The sequence below is a fragment of the Coffea eugenioides genome, chromosome 6 (assembly GCF_003713205.1).
Source record: "Coffea eugenioides isolate CCC68of chromosome 6, Ceug_1.0, whole genome shotgun sequence".
In the NCBI taxonomy this organism is placed as follows: Eukaryota; Viridiplantae; Streptophyta; class Magnoliopsida; order Gentianales; family Rubiaceae; genus Coffea; species Coffea eugenioides.
The window spans coordinates 38,769,333-38,793,369 of NC_040040.1; the positions used below are offsets into that span (position 1 = coordinate 38,769,333).

The following is a 24,037-nucleotide window of genomic DNA, read 5'->3' on the forward strand; positions in this document are numbered from 1 at the left end:
TGCTGAAAAGCGCTTAAATTCAACTTTTAGAAGATTCATCGGAGTGGGGCCCGTTTGAGAAGCGGAAAAAACCTAATTGTAATAGATTTTATTTTAATATATATTTCTAGGGAGTCTTGCTGCAATTTTGGGAAGTAACAATTTGTAATTTATCTCTGGCGCGGCTTAGGTTAGAGAGGAGTCTTCGTTTTTGGTTTTTGAATGAGAGGAGAGAGCCGCAGCCTGGAGGGGAAAAAGGCAACGGACAGAAGCCATCATTGTTGACTTGTGAGAAACGAATTCTTCATGTTTTGACTTGACAACTTGAGAAATCAAGCAATTGAGAAACTTTCACTCTCGTGTATCTTGACTTCAATTGGAAAAAGGAAGAAAGCTTAAAGGAGCCGCCATTGTTGACTTTGCTCTTGGGCTGTCCTACCTTGTGCGAATCGAATTGGAGAACAAAAGCAATCTCTCGTATGTTTCCACTTAACAATCGAGAGCAATACAAATTTGAGCTTTCTCCTCCTGTGGTGGACCGAAGCGGGATAATCGAAGTGCAAACCTTTCTCAGTTTTCCACGCGCGGTTTGTCCTCCATTAATGGAGGGCTAATTCTCTAATTCTAGTCAAGGGACAGCTGATGAATTGGTTCAATTAATGCTGTGAGATCTAAACCGCTTTTAATTATTTCCTCCGTTTATTGGTATTTATATGTTCTTTGCTTTTAACTGTTATAGCTCTTGTGTATGATTGATTAGTGCGCAATAATTAATTATTCATATAGGCTATTTTGCTAAATAGAGGTAATTGAATCCGTAATTGTTCGTTACCTCTATCCCAGTAGCAACTGGTATAATTGGGTTTATGTCAGGGGAATATATGATCTAGCTTAAATAAACCCTCGTAGCGTGTTTATTGGTTAGGATTGGGCCTTTCTAATTATTAATGCAATCTGGAAATTGAATCCTACGGTCGTACCTAGGGTTGTTTTTGGGTTAGAGAAATAGCTAACGGTCGTACCTTGGCTATCGATAAATTAAGGAAGGGTTGGTTGTTTAGCGCGTGCGAGACAACTAGAACCAATCTATTAGTAAATGTTGGAATTACCTTTGAATCAATGATCAGTGCATGAACCATTTCTGAAGTATACCCTTGGCTAGAGTTTCTCTCATTTATTTCTTTTAATTAATTATTTTCTGCAGTTAATTCGTTTAGTTGGCATTTGATACCAAAACCCCCCATTAATCTTGATTTGAAAAGAAACAAATATCTCTCCAGTCCCTGAGGAGACGACCCTGCTTACCACTATCTACTAGTTAGAGAACTCAGTTAAATAATTGATTCAGGTATATCGGATTAAGCAAACTCTTCGGGAACAGAGTGAATCAAGTAACCCATTGCACACCTAGAGTCCCTGCTCCAGTACTCGAATTGATTACTAGCTGTTGCAGGTGGTAGTTAGGATTTATTTATTATTATTGCACAGGTTCGGCACCTGTCAATTTTTGGCGCCGTTGCCGGGGACTGGCGTCTGAATTAGTTGTTTCTTTTTGAATTCAGTTTTTATTTTGTTTTATTTTATTTTTCTTTTTCTTGGTACTTTTGCTAGTTTATGCCCCGTTCTTCTCGCACAGGTGACTTGGTATACGATCCTGAGGTTGAGAGGGCAGCACGTAGGCGAAGGCAAGAGACCAAGAGACAAAAAGAAGGGTACTCATTTTCTGAAAACGAGTCAATAGAAGACGAATTGAGCATGGCCAACACCCAGACATTACGGGAGCTGGCTACCCCAGAACTGACTCATCAGCCCTTGTGCATCACGTTCCCAACTCTGGCTGAGAATACCTCATTCGAGTTGAAATCGAGGTTGATTCAACTCCTACCTTCGTTCCATGGCCTTTCTGGTGAGGAACCCCACAAACATATCAAGGAATTCGAAGTGGTTTGCTCTAGCATGAAACCCCCTGCGGTCACCGAAGAGCAAATACGACTCAGGGCTTTCCCTTTCTCTCTCAAGGATGCAGCGAAGGATTGGCTATACTACCTACCTGCAGGTAGTATCACCACGTGGGCACAGTTGAAAAAGAAATTTCTGGAAAAATTTTTCCCCGCATCCCGGGTTGCGAGTTTGAGAAAGGAAATATGCAGTATCAAGCAGTACTCCGGGGAATCATTGTACGATTATTGGGAAAGGTTCAACAAGTTGTGCAAGGGATGCCCACAGCATCAGATTAGCGAACAACTGTTGATCCAGTACTTCTATGAAGGGCTCCAGTCAACTGACAGGGGTATTATTGACGCTGCGAGTGGAGGAGCCCTGGCGAACAAAACACCGAGGGAAGCATGGGACCTTATTGAAGCCATGGCAGAAAACTCTCAGCAGTTCGGCTTCCGTGAGAGCAATCCTACCCGTAGGGTAAATGAGGCAGAGACGTCATCCATCCAGCAGCAACTGTCAGAGTTGACGTCTGCAGTCAGGCAGTTGGCCATGAGAGACACACCGCGAGCAAAGGTGTGTGGAATCTGTACTAGCATGGACCACTGCACGGATTCGTGCCCCATTCTGCAAGAGGACGGGGCGGAACAGGTAAACATGGCCGGAGGCGTGCCCGCGCCCCGCAGGCAATATGACCCGTATTCCAACACATACAACCCCGGTTGGAGAGACCACCCCAATCTCAGTTACGGGAACAGGCAACAAGGTTCATTCCCGAATCGTCCACCAGGATTCCACCAGCCTTGGCAACCAAAATCTCAACCCTCATCCTCCAATACAGGAAGCTCTTTGGAGGACCTAGTCAAGAACCTGGCCACGACTACTACCAACCTGGCCACGACTACTACACAGCTTCAACAGGAGATCAGATCCTTGGCCGCGAAAACCGAGCAGCTCCAGCAGGACACCAAAGCTGACAAGAAAGACCAAGATGTTCGAATAAGTCAACTGGCAACTGCCATCAACCGCTTGGAATCTCACGTTTATGGGAAACTGCCATCGCAACCTGAGGTAAATCCCAGGAATGTAAGTGCCATGACGCTGAGGAGTGGCAAGGAGCTGGAAGAACCTAAAGTGAAAAATTCAAAAAGCAAAAGCGAGGAGGAGATAGAAAAGGAAATTGAGGAGGAAGGACGTGTTCGTGAAGATCCTAAGGTATCCTCCACCTCTCCACTCACTATCAGCTCTAACTTACCCCCTTTTCCTTGCAGGTTGGAAAAGACAAGGAAAGTAGAGAGGGAAAAGGAACTTTTGGATGTATTCAGAAAAGTAGAGATTAACATCCCCCTACTGGATGCAATCAAGCAAATACCGAAATATGCCAAATTTCTGAAGGACCTGTGCACCCACAAGAGGAAGCTAAGGGGAGATGAACGAGTGGCGGTGGGAGAAAACGTGTCAGCTATACTCCAGAGGAAGCTCCCACCAAAATGTGGAGACCCAGGTATGTTCACCATTCCCTGCAAGATAGGAGGTACTCCAATTAGGAAAGCAATGTTGGATTTGGGGGCGTCAATTAATGTTATGCCCAAGACAATCTATGCATCTCTAAATCTTGGCCCGTTAAAAGGCACAGGCATTATAATCCAACTTGCAGACCGTACCAATGCTTACCCGGAAGGGTTAGTTGAAGATGTTTTGGTACAGGTCAATGAGTTAGTTTTTCCTGCAGATTTCTATGTCCTAGACATGGGGGATGAAAGGGCACTAAATCCGTCTCCTATTCTGTTAGGTAGGCCATTTTTAAGCACTGCTAGGACTAAAATAGATGTAAATGAGGGTACCTTGTCGATGGAGTTTGATGGGAAAATTGTAAATTTTAATATTTTTGAGGCGATGAAGTACCCAGATGAGACTAACTCTGTTTATGCTTTAAGTGTTGTTGAGCCCCTTGTACAGGAAATATTTGAATTGGATGGGGTTGATGCACTGGCAGTGGCATTGACCAAACATCTTGAGTTGGGAGCAACTCTTGATGTAGAAATAAATGATGAGCTATACCACGCTGTTGGAGCACTGCATTCGCTCCCACCAATTTCCCCAAGGTATGAGCTTACTTCTGTTTTTGTACCAGAAACTCAGGCAAAATTGTTGCCTTCTATTGTGCAGGCGCCTGAGTTGGAGCTCAAACCTCTCCCAAAGCATTTGAAGTATGCTTTTCTCGGGGACAATGAGACACTGCCAGTCATCATATCGGCACACCTGTCACCAAGGCAAGAAGATAGACTAATTCGTCTTCTCCGAGATCATAAGGAGGCGATTGGGTGGAGTGTAGCAGATATCAAAGGAATTAGCCCCTCCTTATGCATGCATCGAATCCGGCTTGAGGATGATGCAAAGCCAGTTAGACAAGGGCAACGGAGATTGAACCCACTAATGATGGAAGTGGTCAAGAAGGAGATACTTAAACTCCTAGAAGTTGGAATAATTTTCGCCATCTCAGATAGTTCCTGGGTGAGTCCCGTGCAAGTAGTCCCGAAAAAGGCGGGAGTAACAGTTGAGGAGAACCAAGAGGGTGAGATGGTCCCGGTGAGGAAACCCACAGGATGGCGCCAGTGCATTGACTATCGGCGTCTGAATGCTGTGACGAAGAAGGACCACTTCCCTCTTCCTTTTATTGATCAGATGATAGAAAGGTTAGCGGGCCGTGTCTATTACTGTTTTCTTGATGGTTTCTCTGGTTATTTTCAGATCGTAATAGCACCAGAGGATCAGGAGAAGACTACCTTCACCTGTCCCTTTGGTACATTTGCCTACCGGAGGATGCCTTTCGGCCTCTGCAACGCCCCAGCAACTTTTCAGCGGTGTATGGTAAGTATATTTTCTGAATATGTAGAAAAAATTATTGAGGTGTTTATGGATGATTTTAGTGTGTATGGAGATAGTTTTGATGAATGCCTTGATAATTTAGCTTTAATTTTGAAAAGATGCATTGAGACAAATTTGGTTCTAAATTGGGAAAAATGTCATTTCATGGTGGACCATGGTATTGTTTTAGGGCATGTAGTGTCGTCCAGAGGTATAGAGGTAGACAAGGCAAAAGTCGATATTATTTCCGCTTTACCTTACCCCGCAAGTGTGCGGGAGGTGCGCTCTTTTTTGGGTCATGCAGGGTTCTACAGGAGATTCATAAAAGACTTCTCGAAAATTGGAGCGCCCCTGTTCAAGCTGTTGCAAAAAGATGTAGCATATGACTTCACCGAGGAGTGCAAGGTGGCATTTGACAGATTGAGGGAGTCATTGACATCACCACCTGTTATCCAACCTCCAGACTGGAGCCTCCCATTTGAGATAATGTGTGACGCGAGTGATTATGCAGTGGGAGCAGTGTTGGGGCAACGGATTGGTAGGGCGGCTCATGCAATCTATTATGCATCAAAGGCGTTGAATGGAGCTCAACTCAATTATTCTACAACAGAGAAAGAATTACTTGCTGTGATTTTTGCACTAGAAAAATTTAGACCATACTTGCTAGGTGCAAAAGTAATAGTTTTTTCTGACCATGCAGCCTTGAGATATCTGATGACGAAGAAAGATGCTAAACCAAGGCTTATCAGATGGATCCTGCTCCTCCAAGAGTTCAATCTGGAGATTAAAGATAAGAGTGGGGCAGAAAACCTAGTCGCTGATCATTTGAGCCGCTTGCTTGCTCATAAGGAAGAGCTACCATTGAGGGAGGCATTTCCAGAGGAGCAACTACTTGCCATTAACTCGTCTACACCCTGGTATGCTGATATAGTAAATTTCTTGGTGACTAATCAATTGCCTGCAGGGTGGCCCAAGGCTAAGAGAGACAAGTTGAAAAGTGATGCCAAATATTACATTTGGGACGACCCGTACCTTTGGAGACAATGTTCGGATCAAGTGCTCAGGAGGTGTGTAAGTGCAGGTGAATTTCACTCCATTTTAAATTTCTGTCATTCGTTTGCATGTGGAGGGCACTTTGGGCCCAAACGAACAGCTCGAAAGGTGTTAGAGAGTGGTTTTTACTGGGCCACCCTGTTCAAAGATGCTTATTTATTCTGTAAATCCTGTGATAGGTGTCAAAGGGTGGGGAATATTTTTCGCAGGGACCAAATGCTTCAAACCCCCATGTTGTTTGTTGAAATTTTTGATGTTTGGGGGATAGATTTTATGGGTCCTTTTCCCTCATCTTTTGGTTTCCTATACATTTTACTTGCTGTGGATTATGTTTCTAAATGGGTGGAAGCCAAAGCCACCCGTACTAATGATTCTAGAGTGGTTGCAGAGTTCTTAAAGTCTAATATCTTTGTCCGTTTTGGGATGCCAAGAGCTGTGGTTAGTGATAGAGGGACACATTTCTGCAACAAGACTATCACGGCCTTGTTTCGAAAATACGGTGTACTGCACAAGGTATCCACACCGTATCACCCGCAGGCGAACGGTCAAGCCGAAGTGTCGAACAGGGAAGTCAAGTCGATCTTGGAGAAGATGGTGCGCCCGGACAGGAAGGATTGGAGTTTAAAGTTAGAGGACGCACTATGGGCGTACAGAACCGCGTATAAGACGCCAATTGGGATGTCTCCCTATAGACTTGTTTTCGGTAAGGATTGCCATCTCCCCGTGGAGTTCGAACACAAGGCGTTTTGGGCAGTGAAGCAATGTAACATGGGATTTGACGAAGCAGGGGTCCAAAGGAAATTGCAACTACAGGAGTTAGAGGAGATAAGAAATGAAGCTTATGAGAATGCCACGATCTATAAGCAAAAGAGTAAAATCTTTCATGATCAACAGGTTTCTAGGAAAACTTTTGTAGTGGGGCAAAAAGTCCTCTTGTATCACTCAAGGCTTAAACTTTTTCCCGGTAAGTTGCGTTCTCGTTGGATTGGTCCATTTGTCGTTTCTAATGTGTTCCATTATGGTGCAGTGGAGATCCAGAGTTTAAACACGGAGAAAAAGTTCGTGGTGAATGGCCATCGTCTCAAACCTTATTATGAGGGTTTCTATGTTGAAGAAGTAGAGGTTGAACACCTCCACGATCCACTTTCTCATGCTTGAGGGTTTTGGCCATGTCTAGCCAAAGACATTAAAGAAAGGCGTTACTTGGGAGGCAACCCAAGACTATTTGTGGCAGTTTTCATGCATTTTTGAAGTTTTAGTTATGTATTAGTGTCGATTGATGGTTTGATGTTTTGTGGCAGGAGATTAGTGGTTAGGCGTGCCCACGCCGGGTGGTCACGCCTGAGGAAAAGGAATTTTCGCTCAGGTTCTGCGAACTCCATAGTAGTTAGACGTGCCCACGCCAGATGGTCACGCCTGACGGAGGAAATTTTCGTTCAGAATCTGCGGGCTACATGGTAGTTAGACGTGCCCACGCCAGATGGTCACGCCTGACGGAGGAAATTTTCGTTCAGAATCTGCGGGCTACATGGCAGTTAGGCGTGCCCACGCTAGGTGGTCACGTTAAAAAAAAAAAAAAAAAAAAAAAAAAAACTTCCGTAGCCCTACTTCTTCTTTTCTTCCTTTTTCTTTCTTTCTTCTTTCTTCTCCCTTTTCTTTCTTTTCTTCTTTTCCTTCTTTTGCTTGGTCCGCCGCCGCACCACACGCCGTCCATCGCGGTCGCTGCACAGCCGCGTCTCCCAGCAGCGCGAGACCGCGCGCGCCTGCCGCCAGCCCATCGCGCCGCCGCCTGCCTCGCCCAGCCTCGCCTGCCGCGCGCTAGCGCGCAGCCAGAATCAGACCGCGCGCGTCCTCCTGCGCTGGTCCAGATCCACCCAGCAGCAGCCTCGCTCGCGCGCTCGGGTCGTTAGCAGCCTCCTCGCGCGAGCCCCTCTCGCAGGCAGCCCAAACGCACGCGAGCTCTGTCCAGGCGCCCCTCACCACCAGCAGAGCTCCAGCAGCAACCCGCGCGCCACTCCAGTGCGCCGCATCGCGCGCCCATCAACAGCCTGCCGCGCGCCAGCCCAGCCCCTCTCCAGGCGCAGGCTTTGCGCAACCCTCGCGCACCAGCTCCAGCCCCCGCGCGTTTCTTCCGCGCAGCTCCAGCCCAGAAGCGCGCGCCCTCCAAGCAGCCTCTGCGCGACTCCGGTGATTTCTTTTTCAATTTCTGTCACTAAGTAGCTGATGGTTCCGCTGCCAGAATTTAATTTTGTAGCTGATGATAGAATGTTTATTTGCTAGCTCAGGACAGAAATCTTGTGCTTGATTTTGGGTGCTGTGTTATATCCGTGGGTGATTGCTGGCTAATTGTCGAATTTTGTGCTTAATCAGTGATAGTTGGAGGGGAATTTTTACCCTGGTTGCCTGTTTAATTAGTCTTGGGAAAAATTGTTGTGCTTACCTACTTAATTGATTTTTGGGTTTATTTGGTTGTATTTGGGGAAAATTTTGGTGCTCGCAGGTTTAATTGACTCTTGGGGTAATTTTATTGTTGATTTGTGCACTTGATTGGGATTGGGAGCTGTGGCTGAGGATCATTTGTTTTGATTGGCTATTTGTTGGCTATTTGTTGATCTCGTTGGGTTACCATTCCCCTGCCTTGGACCTTCCCTCTGATTTCAAATGACTAAACCCAAGAACAAAGGCAAAAACACGCCCTCCACTTCCACCCCTCAGCCTACGGTCCCCTTAGAGCGACCTTCCCCATCGACTGGGCCTGGAGGACCCCGTACTCGCCTTGGGCGGAATAGGGAGGTTCATATCTCCTCTCCGGCCCATTTTGGCGGTCACTTGACCTTCACCCGGGCTGCCGACAAGGAGCGGTATGCATCGGCTTGCACAAGGAAGATTATTCCTTGTAAATACATCCATGGCCCTACACTTGATATTTTAAACCTGAGGGATGAAGTCACGCAGCACTTGACTAACGTAGGTTGGACCCGCTATGCTTCTATCATTTTACCTGCTTTCACTGAACTGACGTGGGAATTCTATGCTACCTTTGAACTTAATATTCCTGATGAATTTTCCGTTACCACTCCTGGGGTAGTGAGGTTTCGATTAATGGGTAGAGAGTTCATCCAATCTATAACTGAGTTTAATTTGGCTTTTGGGTTTATTGATATTCCCTACTCCCAGAGTGAGGAGTACATGCACAGTGTGTGCGAGTACTCGGAGCCATTTTTCTCTCATTACCTTGATTATTGGAGTGGTTTGTCAGTTGACCGACAGTGCTATGACCCCAGTCAGTCTAAGGCCTCTTATCTTAAGAGCGCCGCCTACCGCTATTTACATCGATTCATGGCCTATAGTTTCTCAGGTAGGAAGGATAGCTCGGGTACTCTGACTAAGCCCGAGTTCTTTTTCGTTTGGTGCATGGTCACTCGGACTAAGGTCAATGTGGGTGGCTGGTTTGCCCTCCAGCTCCGAACTGTGCTAACTAAGAAAAATAAGCCATTAATCTTAGGCTCATTTATCACTCAGTTGGCAGTGAATCTTGGGGTTTTGGACTTAAATAACCATAATTTGCATCGTGCTTGTACTATGGAACCTCTCGATTTGGTTTGTTTGGAGAGAATGGGTCTTGTGCGACAGGTTAATGGCGTTTTCCAGTTTGCTCCCCCGGGGCCAATCTCTGTTCCTCCGAAGCGCAGCGCTTCCAAATCCACTGCCCCGGCGGCTGGTGGTCCTTCTACGGATACACCTGGACCTTCCTCTTCGGCACCCCCACCATCTTCCTCCGTCGATAGCCAGCTTGCAGCTCTTCGGTTCCAGATGCAACACATGGACAATCGTATGGATCGAATGGAGGGCCAAATGGCCGGCATGGCCCAGAATTTAGCGCAGTACCTCCACCACGTGGGTTTCCGGCCACCGTGCCCTCCACGACCTTAGTTCACCTCTGCCCCGCCATATTAAGGGAAGTGTCGTGCCTTTATCGCTTTATTTTCCTCTTTATCCGCTTCCATTGGGGACAATGAAAGGTTTAGGTGTGGGGGAGGGTTAACTATGCTTTGGTTGTGCTTTTCGTTGTCTGATTGAGTTTTTCCTTGCCTTAGTAGTTGTCTTTTCTTTGAACGATGATGAATGCGAATTGGGATATAAGCGTACATAGTAAGTTCATGCCATGGGGTGTTCCACTTTCCTTGATACTGAATTGATTGATTAATATGCTGAACTTGACATCCATTTGATCACTTGTGCGATTTTTTTGGGCCTAATTTTTCGTTTTGTTGAGTGGTTAGTGCACATGGTTTGTCATTCTAGAACTTGCTCGGTTATGCATGTCAAGATCACATTTAAATGAATTTAATGCATTGAAATGATAGGGCACCTAGGAATGAGCCATTTTTGGGACTTTCTTAAAACCAACCCTTGGATTATTTATTATCATTAGGGAGCCAAGTTGAGCCTTAACCCCTATTCGTTGCTTGAGACCCCAGCTCTTAGCCGTGAAACCTCTTTTTAGACTTTCTTTTTGAACCTCGTGTGAAGAAGTGCTTTGATTTCATTATACAGACTTTTGGAGTGTTATTCGAAGGGCATTACACCCATTTATGTATCAAAAAAAAAAAGAGAAAAAAAAGAAAGAGAGAAAGAGAAAGTTGACTTTTATGTGAAAAGAAGACAAAGTGCAGGAAACCAGCAAGTAAAGTTGACTTTTAGGGTGCTGGTTGGGAGTATTGGAAACAAAAAAAAAAAAAAAAAAAAAAAAGGAGAAAAGGCGAAGGCTGTGGCAAGTGCTAGTTCGCTTCACTTGTGTGATGGTTGAGGTGCCTTTAAATTTCAAATGTGCAAGAATCTATGTAATGAATTTCTGGGCACTCTCTTTATACTTTTGCACCCTTTTGACTCCTTTTTATCCTACCTTCTCACCCTAGCCCCACTACAACCTTGCAAAGTCCCTTGATTGCTGCATTTAAATTCATGAGTAGGTGGTGGAGATATGATATATGAGCAAGCTTATGGTAGTGTCATTCTATTGTGTTGATTTGAGAGCCATCTTATATACATTTCATATACACTTTGGAGTGAACGAGTGCATTTGGAACTGTGAGCATTTTTGATTTGGTATATTCTGATTTCGATGAGGTTAGTGGGGAGATTGGGATGCCGTTTTTGGTATGAACTGCTGTGATTAGCTTCGTATCTCGATTGTATTTCTGAGTAATTATGCTTGAGGGCAAGCATAGTTCAGGTGTGGGGGAGATTGATAGGTTGCATTTTAGTGGGTATTTTGGGCATTATTGCATAATTAATTGACTAAATATTTTCGTTAATTGGGTGGATTCTACTGATATTTTGTTTTGGTGCTAATTGCAGGAATGGTTGCTGAAAAGCGCTTAAATTCAACTTTTAGAAGATTCATCGGAGTGGGGCCCGTTTGAGAAGCGGAAAAAAACCTAATTGTAATAGATTTTATTTTAATATATATTTCTAGGGAGTCTTGCTGCAATTTTGGGAAGTAACAATTTGTAATTTATCTCTGGCGCGGCTTAGGTTAGAGGGGAGTCTTCGTTTTTGGTTTTTGAATGAGAGGAGAGAGCCGCAGCCTGGAGTGGAAAAAGGCAACGGACAGAAGCCATCATTGTTGACTTGTGAGAAACGAATTCTTCATGTTTTGACTTGACAACTTGAGAAATCAAGCAATTGAGAAACTTTCACTCTCGTGTATCTTGACTTCAATTGGAAAAAGGAAGAAAGCTTAAAGGAGCCGTCATTGTTGACTTTGCTCTTGGGCTGTCCTACCTTGTGCGAATCGAATTGGAGAACAAAAGCAATCTCTCGTATGTTTCCACTTAACAATCGAGAGCAATACAAATTTGAGCTTTCTCCTCCTGTGGTGGACCGAAGCGGGATAATCGAAGTGCAAACCTTTCTCAGTTTTCCACGCGCGGTTTGTCCTCCATTAATGGAGGGCTAATTCTCTAATTCTAGTCAAGGGACAGCTGATGAATTGGTTCAATTAATGCTGTGAGATCTAAACCGCTTTTAATTATTTCCTCCGTTTATTGGTATTTATATGTTCTTTGCTTTTAACTGTTATAGCTCTTGTGTATGATTGATTAGTGCGCAATAATTAATTATTCATATAGGCTATTTTGCTAAATAGAGGTAATTGAATCCGTAATTGTTCGTTACCTCTATCCCAGTAGCAACTGGTATAATTGGGTTTATGTCAGGGGAATATATGATCTAGCTTAAATAAACCCTCGTAGCGTGTTTATTGGTTAGGATTGGGCCTTTCTAATTATTAATGCAATCTGGAAATTGAATCCTACGGTCGTACCTAGGGTTGTTTTTGGGTTAGAGAAATAGCTAACGGTCGTACCTTGGCTATCGATAAATTAAGGAAGGGTTGGTTGTTTAGCGCGTGCGAGACAACTAGAACCAATCTATTAGTAAATGTTGGAATTACCTTTGAATCAATGATCAGTGCATGAACCATTTCTGAAGTATACCCTTGGCTAGAGTTTCTCTCATTTATTTCTTTTAATTAATTATTTTCTGCAGTTAATTCGTTTAGTTGGCATTTGATACCAAAACCCCCCATTAATCTTGATTTGAAAAGAAACAAATATCTCTCCAGTCCCTGAGAAGACGACCCTGCTTACCACTATCTACTAGTTAGAGAACTCAGTTAAATAATTGATTCAGGTATATCGGATTAAGCAAACTCTTCGGGAACAGGGTGAATCAAGTAACCCATTGCACACCTAGAGTCCCTGCTCCAGTACTCGAATTGATTACTAGCTGTTGCAGGTGGTAGTTAGGATTTATTTATTATTATTGCACAAGTTCGGCACCTGTCATCGCCAATACCCTTTTTTGTTGTAGTGAACGAAGGAAAACTATAAAGAATTGGTGTTTTATTGAAAAATATATTTATTTTTTCAACCAATAAATAAATTTATTTATGAAAAAATGGGTACTTTGTTCTTATAATAGAGGAAAACTATAAAGAGTTGGTGTTTTATTGAAAAAACAGGTTCATTTTTATTTTATTCGATAAATAATATTTTTTTAGAAAAATGGGTACTATATTCTTATAATGGAAGAAAGTCATAAAGAACTAGTTTTTTATTGAAAAAAGAGTTTATTTTTATTTTATTTGATAAACAAATTTGTTTATGGCAAAATGAATACTCTTTTCTTATAAGGGAAGAAAGCCATAAAGAGCTGATGTTTTATTGAGAAACGAGCTTATTTTTATTTTTTCGATAAATAAATTTTTTTATTTGATAAATAAATTTGTTTATGGCAAAATGGGTGCACAATTCTTATAATAGAGGAAAGGCATAAAGAGTTAGAATTTTATTGAAAAACGGGTTTATTTTTATTTTATCCGATAAATAATTTTTTTTTAGGAAAAGGGGTACTTTGTTCTTATAATGGAGGAAAGCGATAAAGAATTGATTTTTTATTGGAAAACGGGTTTATTACAATTTTATTCCAGCCAACTGTGACCCATTTTCCCACTAACCTAAGGTAGACGGACTAAATCATTGAATTCGTTAACTACAGTCAAAATTAACACAGAAGCAACTGACTCAAATCACTCAATCCTTTATGGCTTATACCAAATTAATACTAGAAAGCTTATTTGAAATAACAATAAAATATTTTATAAATGATTAAAACTTAGTACATTAGTTAGTAAGTACTCGTAACATACTTGTATAATGCATGATTATATGTATAATTTAATATTCTTTTGTACTTATATATTTTAAAATATTCTGTGAAAAATATTTTGACCTTTCACATAACCTTAGAAAATAATAAAATTTTATCGTATTATAAAATAATAATTTTATTTTATTATATTCATAGGTGTTAAATTATAAAAATTGTGATATAGAAACAAGTGATATTCTACGTGTAACTAGGAAGATTTGTTGTTATTGTTATCCAAACTTTCAAACTTTTCAAAAATTGAAAATGAATACAAACTTATGATAAGACAAAATTTTATTATATATTTTACAAGGTTACTTTTCATAGTATTTTAAAATATATAAATACAAAAAATATTAAATTATACCTATAATCATTTATTATACAGGTATATTATGAGTACTTACTAACTAAGATTTATCCCCACATTTGTATAGTTTGTTGTGACAATCAGGTTTATTCCCACATTTGTTTGAGTTTTGATTACAATGGATATAAGCTATTCCCTCCAAACCCCAAATTTTGAATTATAACATTCAACCAAAACATGCTCAAACTCTCAGGCTCGGTCATACAAGGACAGCTAGTGTGAATATCGTAGCACGATGCTTACATTATTAAAATAAATCAAAAGATTATACCATTTTAATTTGAAAAAAGTTAAAAAAATTATACCAACATAATTAAAATTTAAGATTTATCTAACAATAGTTCAAAGTATGAAAAAAAACTGTAAATCATTCAAGAATTGTGTTTTTGCAAAAGATGGATCTTAGAATAATAATAATAATTTATATTAGAAAATGAATGATATATAGATAGAAATAAATGTAATTGCATGTTTTTTTATTTTAAAATGAAATACTTACCAATATTATGCATTCGATTTGATAATCTTATATATATATGCATTATGAGAATATATATATATATATATGTGTGTGTGTGTGTGAATTAATTTTTATTAAAAAAATTATTTATTTTTAATGCCTTTATAATTTGTGAATGATTGTGAGAGTAAAATATATTATGACAATAAGATACGTTGAATTGTGAAAATTGTAATTTAAACAGGCTCCTAAATTTTGGATATTTGACTTTCGTAGTTGCGAATTTCTTAAATTAACGGTTAGTTATTACTCTAAGTGATATGATAAGTGTCAGTAATAAATGTGAGATGTGAATTGGAATTTGCAGATATCATTTTACAGGGGTGGTTATTATCCGTTAGTTAAAGTTTAGGAGTTTGAATTTTATGGGGTAGTGGAAAAAACATGAGGGAAATGTGGAAAAAATATAAGCATGATTATAGGATTTGTAGGGCCGGTTACATGATTAGTTAAGAGATAAATATTTTTTAATTATAAAAATGTAAAATTCTATTAAAATAGCACTCAGACTTTTGATAATTTTGGAAGCTCCTTATCCAAAACCCTCCTCAGCAATACATATAGATATAGATACTAAACGATAGTTATGATAGCGAAATAGTTTTTACCTGATATAACATGTTGTTGCACTTTTAACGATCATTTGATTTATTGTTGGACCTATTCACCTAAATAAAATAACACCTAAAATTATGGAAGTAAGTTTCCTATCTAAAATAGTAAGTTAAGTGTAATAGATTAGTAACTTTTATACCTCAAAGGTAAATTGGAATAAATATTAAACTTAATTTTAAAATAAATAGATTACTACTTGATATCCCAAACTTACTTTTAAAAGAGTAAGTTTAGTTCAAATAACAGTAAGTTTTTATACATAAATAGTAATTCTTACTAATAACATGGCAATAAAAATGATTAAGGATCAAAATTTACCATTTTTTGGAATGCATGTACAATTTTTACATTAAAACCTTATCTCAAAGTAGTATTAGGAAGTTTATTTGAAATAATGATAAGATGTTTTTATTAATGATTAAAACTTAGATGTTTTTTTTAATGATTAAAACTTAGTACCTTAGTTAGTAAGCATTCATAATATACCTTAGTAAGTTTAATTCAAGTAATAGTAAGTTTTTATACATAAATAGTAATTATTACTGATAACATGGCAAATTTGATTAATAATCAAGATTTATTGATTTATGAGACGCATGCACTATTTTACTTTAAAACTTATCTCAAACTAGTATTAGAAAGTTTATTTGAAATAACGATAAGATGTTTTATTAATGATTAAAGTTTAGTACCTTAGTTAGTAAGTACTCATAATATACTCGTATAATACATGATTATAGGTATAATTTAAAATTTTTTGTACTTATATATTTTAAAATACTATGAAAAATAGTATGAACTAAACCTACTCTCCAAAAAGTAAATTTCGGATATGCAGTAGTAATTTATTTTTAAAAATTTTAAGTTGCATATTTATTTCAATTTACGCTTGAACATACATCGATCGGTGCTCTCTGGATACATCCAAACTCCAGTGAATGTCTTTAAATTAAATTCTAATCAAAGTAGTATCCAAAATGTAATGATTCAGAGTAAAATGCCCATAAAACTTAGTACAAGGACAACTAGTGTGAATATCCGTGCTATCCAAAATATTTATGTATTTTACATAAATGCAATGATTCAGAATAAAATGCCCATAAATAGATAGTATTTTGTTGATGTAATGCCCATAATCAGTGGTCCCAGGATGGCTTTGTTTAGTAATTAGTACTGCTTACGCTTCCTCACAAATGTTTTATTCTTAGGCCCTTTATATTTATATTAATTTCGTGACATCCCAACACATTTTTAGCTTCTGCAGTACGCAACATTTCCAAACCCCGGTTATAGGTCACCAGACTCACCACTTGCTTTTGTAGAAATATTCTCTTCTTGATCCGTGCATGTCAGGTTGCAACGTGCCGCCTTGTTTACCATATGTTTTACTTTCCATACCTCTTCTCTGATTACTAAACATACCGCAGCAACATCCGCTTATATGATCTTATTAAAGTAGCTTCCCTAGCCGTGGAAACAGGAGATCCAAATCTAATCTCATGAGTGCAACAAATATTAATTTTTCAGGGAAGTGTTCCGGGCAGTACAAATATGGTGTTTACACTTGCCAACGTATGAAAGCACGTAATTCCAGTTCTCCAGGCAAAATGCAAAGAGTTCTTTCAATGTTTATATCCAGTAATTAACTATTCTTTGTTGTGAAACAGGCACCCAAAAATACCGCTTATAAATCAAAAGAAAAAGGAGTTGTACTATACCATTACAAAAAAATCACGTTAAAGACTTCTTGCTTTATGTGTATTTTTTAACAGTCACATTTGTACCTTTTTCATTGGGCAGGTCGCTGATGTTGTCCCAAGGCTCTGTTGTTGCATGAGGTGATTTAAATCGAACCCACACAAATGTGCTTTGAAAAAATAAAGAAGATGAGAGTGGCACTGGACCCCTTTTGAGTACTTTCATGACGTTTCTTTGCAATTATTTTGGTAGTGCCCGACAACTTTAGGACCATTACTGGTTGCCACGTGAAATAATTTTAATTTTCATTGAGATGTGTGATTCCTCTGTTTTCCAGTGCATGAGCTGTGTGAAAATTTGAATTGAGTTGACAGAAAGTTTTTTGGCGATTGACCGAATGAAAACGGCCACAAACGTTTCAAAATTTAATGATTAGACAGTAGAAGAGAGCACTTGTTTTTGAGGTTTTGCAGATCTTTCTTATCTCCTTTCATATTTGAGAACTGCTTCATCTCTAAAATTGAGATCGATACCTTCTGGTTCCCTTGTTAATCTTCCTTTTATTAGATGGCCTCCACTAGTGTCACTTGTATTTCTTCCATATTGGATGATCTGCAAGCGCTGGAGAACGATTGTCCAGAATTTCCAGATGGGCAGCAGAAGTACCTGAAACGCATGCTAAGATATCTGAGAACATTTCTTCTGTGTGCGAGAAAATACAGCAACCATGATGTGCAATTACCATTTGACAACAAAAAGAACCAGGCAGATAATCATAATGCAAGCCTAGAAGCTCTGGCAGTTCGGATTGGAGATGCCATTCCCAAGTGGGCAAAGGAGATCCAATCTTCTGATCAGCCCTGGGATGCGGTCGATGATTTAGAAAAAGACATTAAATCCTTCGAACAAGAAATTTGCGAATGGTATGCCTTTTTCTTGGGTTCCTCGTCACGGCAGTCCAGTAATTCGCTCGTTCGACAAGATGACCTTATGGAATTCATGGATTCTCTTTTGAGGAATCTAGTGAATTATTGGTCATGGATTTGGCCGGCACATGAAGTTGGACTAATTAAAGCCCTTGAAGAGAAGCTGGCGTTCATGAAAAACTTGATCCGTTTTGTCACACTGTATGGCGTTGAAAACACAGAATTGGGACCTTTGTTGGTTCACACTGAAGCTGTGGCTATCAATGCAGCACGCCTCTCTTATAAATGCCAGTTTAAGAAGGGTTTCGGACCGCCCAAGGATGTCCAGGAAAGCATTTCGGAACTGCTGCAGAAGATTATTCCTGTTGAACCGCAAGTCCTTGAGACTTGTATCAAGGCCCTGACTGCTTCAAAGTTATCAAGACAATCATACGGAGACACAGATGAGCATCTGTTGAGAGACTTCTTCCATTCTCTCCTGTGTAATCTTTGGGAGAAACTAAAGCATGGTACTTGTCCTGTGATTTTGCAGCAACTACAAATGTTTTACGAGGGGCTAAATTCCTTGAGAACCATTCTCGTTGATAAGCCAAAGATGTTTGATGAGAAAGTAAGAGATCCAACCCGAGTCGTGAACTGTTATGGAGGAGATTTTATTTCCCCTCTCTCTCTGAATGCAATCAAAGACGCTATACAAGCCAAGGATATGGACCTTGTGTGTACTGAGTTGTTGGGAATAATTAAGCTCATTGATGCAAAAATCACAGAGAAGTGTCCAGAATCATCATCATTCAATTTTCCCAAGACCAATGGATTGGGCTTTGTTGATTCCCTTCTAGAAAAGATGATGGATGTGACGAGTTCTGAGGCTGGTTCGATTGCTTTGATCGATCATCCAATTCAAAAAGTCCTGGAAGAACTTGATTGTTTACGCTCTTTGCTGAGGAAAATTGTGGAGCTGCACAACGAAGACGAGGACGTCCAGGCAATTTGGAATCGTATTGTTGGGGTGGCATATAGGATAGAGTTTCTTATTGACTCCTTAATAACTGGAAATATCTTAGATTCTTCTTCAATGTCCATTCATTCCATTTTAGAAGAAATGAACATCATTAAAGCTGCGGCCTTGAAGATTTGTGATAGCGAAAGACTTGGTGGAAAAGTTAAGGAAGTAACGAAGAGATTCAATCACATGCCACAACAAGGAAGTAAGCCAATAGTCAATGATGTGGTGGTGGGATTCGAGGATGAGACGGCATCGATAATCAATCAACTCAGAAATGGATCACGCCAAGTGAGAATTGTTTCCATTGTGGGTATGCCGGGATGCGGTAAGACAACTTTGGCTAGAAAAGTGTACAATGATTCTTCAGTGAAGTCCCATTTTTATGAGCGTGTTTGGTGTACTGTTTCTCAAATATATCAAAAGAGAAATCTGTTGCTTCAAATTTTGACTTGTATTGAGTCCAAGCTTCCTGAGGATGTTTTTAAGATGGGTGAAGAAGATCTGGCTCTTCAAGTCAAAAGACATTTGCTGAAAAACAGATATCTCATTGTTTTGGACGATGTATGGGACATTGATGCATGGAACGGATTGGAAGCCTCATTCCCTGATGATGGAAATGGAAGTAGAGTTATCTTGACAAGTCGGCTCCGTGGTGTTGCTCCGCAAGCCAAACTTGACCATGAACCGTATTCTCTTCCTCAACTCACTCCTAATGAGACCTGGGATTTGCTAAAAGGGAAGTTATATCCTGGACAAGATTTGGCTCCTCCAGAACTATGTGAAATTCGACAGCAAGTCGTGGAAATGTGTCAAGGACTACCTCTTACGGTTGTCATTCTTGCCGGAATTCTCTCAAGGATGGACCGATATGGTTGGAAAGAAGCTGTGGAAGGTTTAAGTTCAAGGAATGTTTCTAGTACGGAACAGTGTACCGCTACATTAGAGCTGAGTTACAAACATTTACCTGATACTTTGAAGGCATGTTTTCTTTATTTTGGAGGCTTTCCAGAAGACCATGAACACAATACCAAGAGGCTGATTTCTCTATGGGTCGCTGAAGGATTTGTTCAAAAAAATCAGCCCAAGAGATTGGAGGATGTGGCAAATGATTACCTGATGGAACTCATTGGCAGAAGCTTAGTCACAGTTTCCAAACCAAGATCCATTGATGGGGTCAAAGCTTGTCGCATTCACGATTTGTTATATGAGTTTTGCGTGACAAAAGCCAAAGAAGAAAACTTTTCGCGGCTGGTACGTAGGGATGATAAACTATCTGATATCAATGTGCCATGCTACCTACGCCGTTTATGCATTGATTCTAATCCTGAGCACTTTGACAAGTTAAGGTTATTTGCTCCTGCCATACGCCGTCTATTATTCTTAAGTAGTGGCATGGGCAACGAAGTATATTTTGATTTTAGGTTCATTTTTCACATCATCAAACTTGTTACAGTGTTAGATTTGAGCCAAATTGGACTCGACCCCTTTCCTAGAGAGTTAGAACTGCTTGTTCACTTGCGCTACTTGGCGATTCTAGGTCAAGGTAAACTCGATCTCCCACCATCAATATGCAATCTCCCGAATTTAGAAACTTTGATTTGGCGAAATTCTTCATTTCATTGTTCAGTTTCACTACCAGATACCATATGGAACCTGAAGAAACTAAGGCATTTAGAACTAATTAGTGAGGGCCATAAGTATTATTGTTTCTTCTTCCCTAGCGACAATCTTGACAATTCGTCACAGTTGCGTGACTTAGATTTCTTGGCCTGTTTGTCTCTCGATCCTGAGGAAAACATCAGCAAGCTGTTGAGAAAGTTTCCAAATATCCGCAAACTGAGATGCTCTGTCAATCTCAAGCCAGATGTTGAACATCATGTAGCAATGGATTGTCTAAGTCAGTTGGAATCACTCAGTCTGAGTCGCGTCCTATACGGTTATCAGCAATTTCATATAGATTTCCAATTTCCTTTGAGTATTAAAAGGTTGACCCTGACTTATTTTGGCAAGCCGTGGAGAAAAATGGCAGCAATTGGAAATCTGCCAAATCTTGAGGTGCTCAAATTACTCGAGGAAGCCTTTGAGGGGGAAATATGGGAAATGGAAGCAGAGAAGTTCCCTAATGTTCGCTTCTTGAAATTAGCTTCCTTGAACATTGTGAAGTGGACAGCCTCCTCCGAGTATGAGTACGAGGACCAGGACTATTTTCCTCGTCTCCAGAAGTTAGTGTTGGAAAGCTGTGATGCATTGCAGGAGATCCCTTCTTGTTTGGGAAATAGTTCAACTCTTGAAATAATTGAGGTGTCTAAATGTCCCAACTGTACCAGTTCATTGGAGGAAATTCAGGAAGAGCAAAGAAGCAATGGATATACCGATCTGAAGATCCTTATCTCATGATGGACGATTGATCTTCTCAAGTAAGTTTGCGCTGGACAGCCAGTGAACTCTACTCATGTACTGCTACGGGTTATGTGTATCTGTTTAGCATCAAGATCAAGTTGTTCTTTTTCTTAATAGTTTTTCTTTTTCTTTTTCTTAATAGCATCAGGATCAAGCTGCGAGTTTTTGGAGGAGACCCCTTCTTGTTTGGAAAATATATGAACTCTTGAAATAATTGAAGCGTCTAAATGTCCCAACTGTACCAGTTCATTGGAGGAAATTCAGGAAGAGCAATTAAACAGGGGAAATACTGATCTGAAGATCCTTATTTCATGATGGATGACTGATCTTTTCCATTGTGTTTGGTTTGGTTGGGCAGCCACTTCAGTCTACTTTTCTTTATTAATCCTTTACTTCTGTACACAGAACTGGGAATGTTGTATCTGTTTGTTTTCTTTGCAAGTTTCTTGTTATCCCTGTGACAGAATCTTGTAGTGGAATATATCACTTCCCGAGTCTGATGTTTTCTTCCTAAAGATTCAAGTCAATGAAGCTGCTTTTTTTATTTTTTTTGCCTCCTCAAATAAGTCAGGATTTCAAGAATGTTTCACCCTTATCCGAAATTAAGACTGCTTGGTTGCATATCAAAGGCAGATATATTCGACCAATAGATGCAATTAAATTTGTTCGTGGAATAGAATGCATGCCATCGGGTATCATATTTACTAGGATTCAACAATTTTATTAGATCATTTTCATCATCTTCTTTTACAATTTCTATCTTTTCTGACTCCTAATAACAATTTATTAAATCATATAATCAAGCAGGTACAGAATATCTGTTACATTGTACAATCAAAAAGGTTTGCAGCCTAAAGCAAAATTTTGTTCCTCTTTCTCTAAGCTTTTGATGCATTTTTTGTGCGCCAAAACTAAAACAAATTCAGGATCCGACTTATCAAAATTGGAATAGATTAGATCAGAGGCTTCAGCAAAACAAGAAAGGGATCACCCAGACAACTTCCTAATCAGAATAAAAGATTAATGATGAAGGACATGGGCCTATTAATAGTAGCATCATCTGATCTGAGTTGACGTAATTTCTTGGAGTCCAATTGGTTCTTTTCCCACCCTACGTACCCAAATACTCTGTGGAAGGTAATATTTTAATATCAGTGCTCTGCTTGAACTTATTTATACTATTGGGGGATCTCTGGTAGTTAACGAAATAACTTTTGATAGAAGCACATACAAAATGAAGGAAGAAACCCAAAGTTTTTTTTTTAAAAAAAAAAAAAAAACCCCTCCCATTCCTCGCTACACTCTTTTTACAATTCTACTCCCAACTACTAGATTTTGAAATCCGATTAAAACTTAAGTAAATTTGCCAAATATAACTTGAAATGATCATGTAAATGGTACTCTAATTGAATTTTATCTCTCCCAAATTTAGAGATTGAAAAGTCTATTAAATTATTTTAACTTTATATTATTGCATATAAGTAAAAGGGATGTAATTTTAAAAATGGAAAAAATATTTAAAATTGAGTGCGACGTATTACAAAGATAAAGATTATTATTGCTGCCAAATGCACTTTACATTCTTCTCTTTCACATTTATTCATTAATAAATTAATATTTAACGATATTTTAAATTATCTTAAAATATTTAGCACTAGTTAACCTATATAAACCAATTAAAATTGCCACCAACCAAAATATACACTTTTCCCATCTATTTTATTTTATTTATGCATTAATACTTGCTTTTTATTACAACGAAGTTTTTCTGTTTATTAACCAAAGCAATACATTTAAGATGCTCTCTATAATATATTTACACTTGACATTCAACTCATAAATAATCCTTCAAATTTTGTTGCCTCGTTGCGCATTGGCCATGCGTGGCCAGGCCTTACAAGTTTGATAAAGTTAACTATCACTTTTGCCTGTAAATGTTAATGACAGAACTAAGAATGGTAAGTCATAAGCCCTTTGGTTCATTTCCAGATCAAGGATATGGACATCCAACTGATTGAGGAACCACATCCCATCAAAAACATATATCAGTCTTAATCAATTGCAGTAAAATTGTGCCTAATCTGGTTCAGTTCAGAATATTAATGTTGTCTACATAAAATCTTGCCAGATAAATTAAGAAAAATAAAAACAACAACAAAACGAGGAAAATGCACAGCTTGCATTTAGATAGAGGAATAGTTCTAGAATGGACGTGGCATTTAGAATAAATGCAGACCAAAACCTTTTTTTTCTTTTTTTTTGGTCGACACAGGGGGTCGTCCGGCGTCAACTTCTTACGGGGCCGACTAAATCCCCTTACCGATCCGGGAGAGGTAGACCCCACTCCACACGAACAGCTGTTAACAGCCGGACTCGAGCCCTGAACAAGCCAGGAAGGATCGCCATAAAACCCTAACGGAGGGGAGCGGTACCTGCTTCGACGTTTACCGCCGTTGGTGCGGGCAATAGTACTCTAGCCACGTTAAGGTGGCAAGTTGTTGGGTAGGCAGGGGTTGGAACCCCTGATCTCCAGCATCCCGAAAGCAGGGATGACCATGGACCAAATGGCCAGTGCCAATGCAGACCAAAACCTTGGTGGTAAAGATTTAATGTGTTTTCTGATACTGGACGGACCTTTGAGAAATAGATAGGGTACAAACCCAATGCTTGATAACTGTTCAAATTGAGCTCTTACAAACCAGAATTAAATATTTCGAACTTGTGGTTCACAATCTAAACTTTTATTTTGGGCAATTTGAATGTGATAGTTCGCGCTCTAAACTTTTACTTTGGCGACAATTTTTAGCAGTTTAGGGTGCAAATTGTCGACTCCAATAATTTGAGGGTCCAAAGAAATTGCACCGAAATTCAAAGCCTGTGGCCTGAATTCATTCTCACCCTACCCTACGTCTTTGATGGAAATTCATAGTTAGCTGAAGATCTCTCTC

At 39.6% G+C, this 24,037-nt stretch overlaps 1 protein-coding gene and 1 non-coding gene across 2 annotated transcripts; one reads left to right on the top strand and one right to left on the bottom strand.

The window, feature by feature from the left end:
- Nucleotides 1-2,106: 2,106 nt before the first annotated feature.
- LOC113776584 lies at nucleotides 2,107-2,213 on the bottom strand. Its single transcript, XR_003469072.1, has one exon. It is a non-coding gene; the product is annotated as a small nucleolar RNA R71 (small nucleolar RNA).
- A 15,567-nt stretch (nucleotides 2,214-17,780) lies between these two features.
- Nucleotides 17,781-21,637, top strand: LOC113775058 (putative late blight resistance protein homolog R1B-16). The gene is made up of 2 exons (XM_027319784.1): nucleotides 17,781-21,106; nucleotides 21,232-21,637. The coding sequence occupies exon 1, from the start codon at nucleotides 17,856-17,858 to the stop codon at nucleotides 21,084-21,086; it is 3,231 nt and encodes a 1,076-aa protein (XP_027175585.1). The 5' UTR covers nucleotides 17,781-17,855; the 3' UTR covers nucleotides 21,087-21,106; nucleotides 21,232-21,637.
- Nucleotides 21,638-24,037: the final 2,400 nt, after the last annotated feature.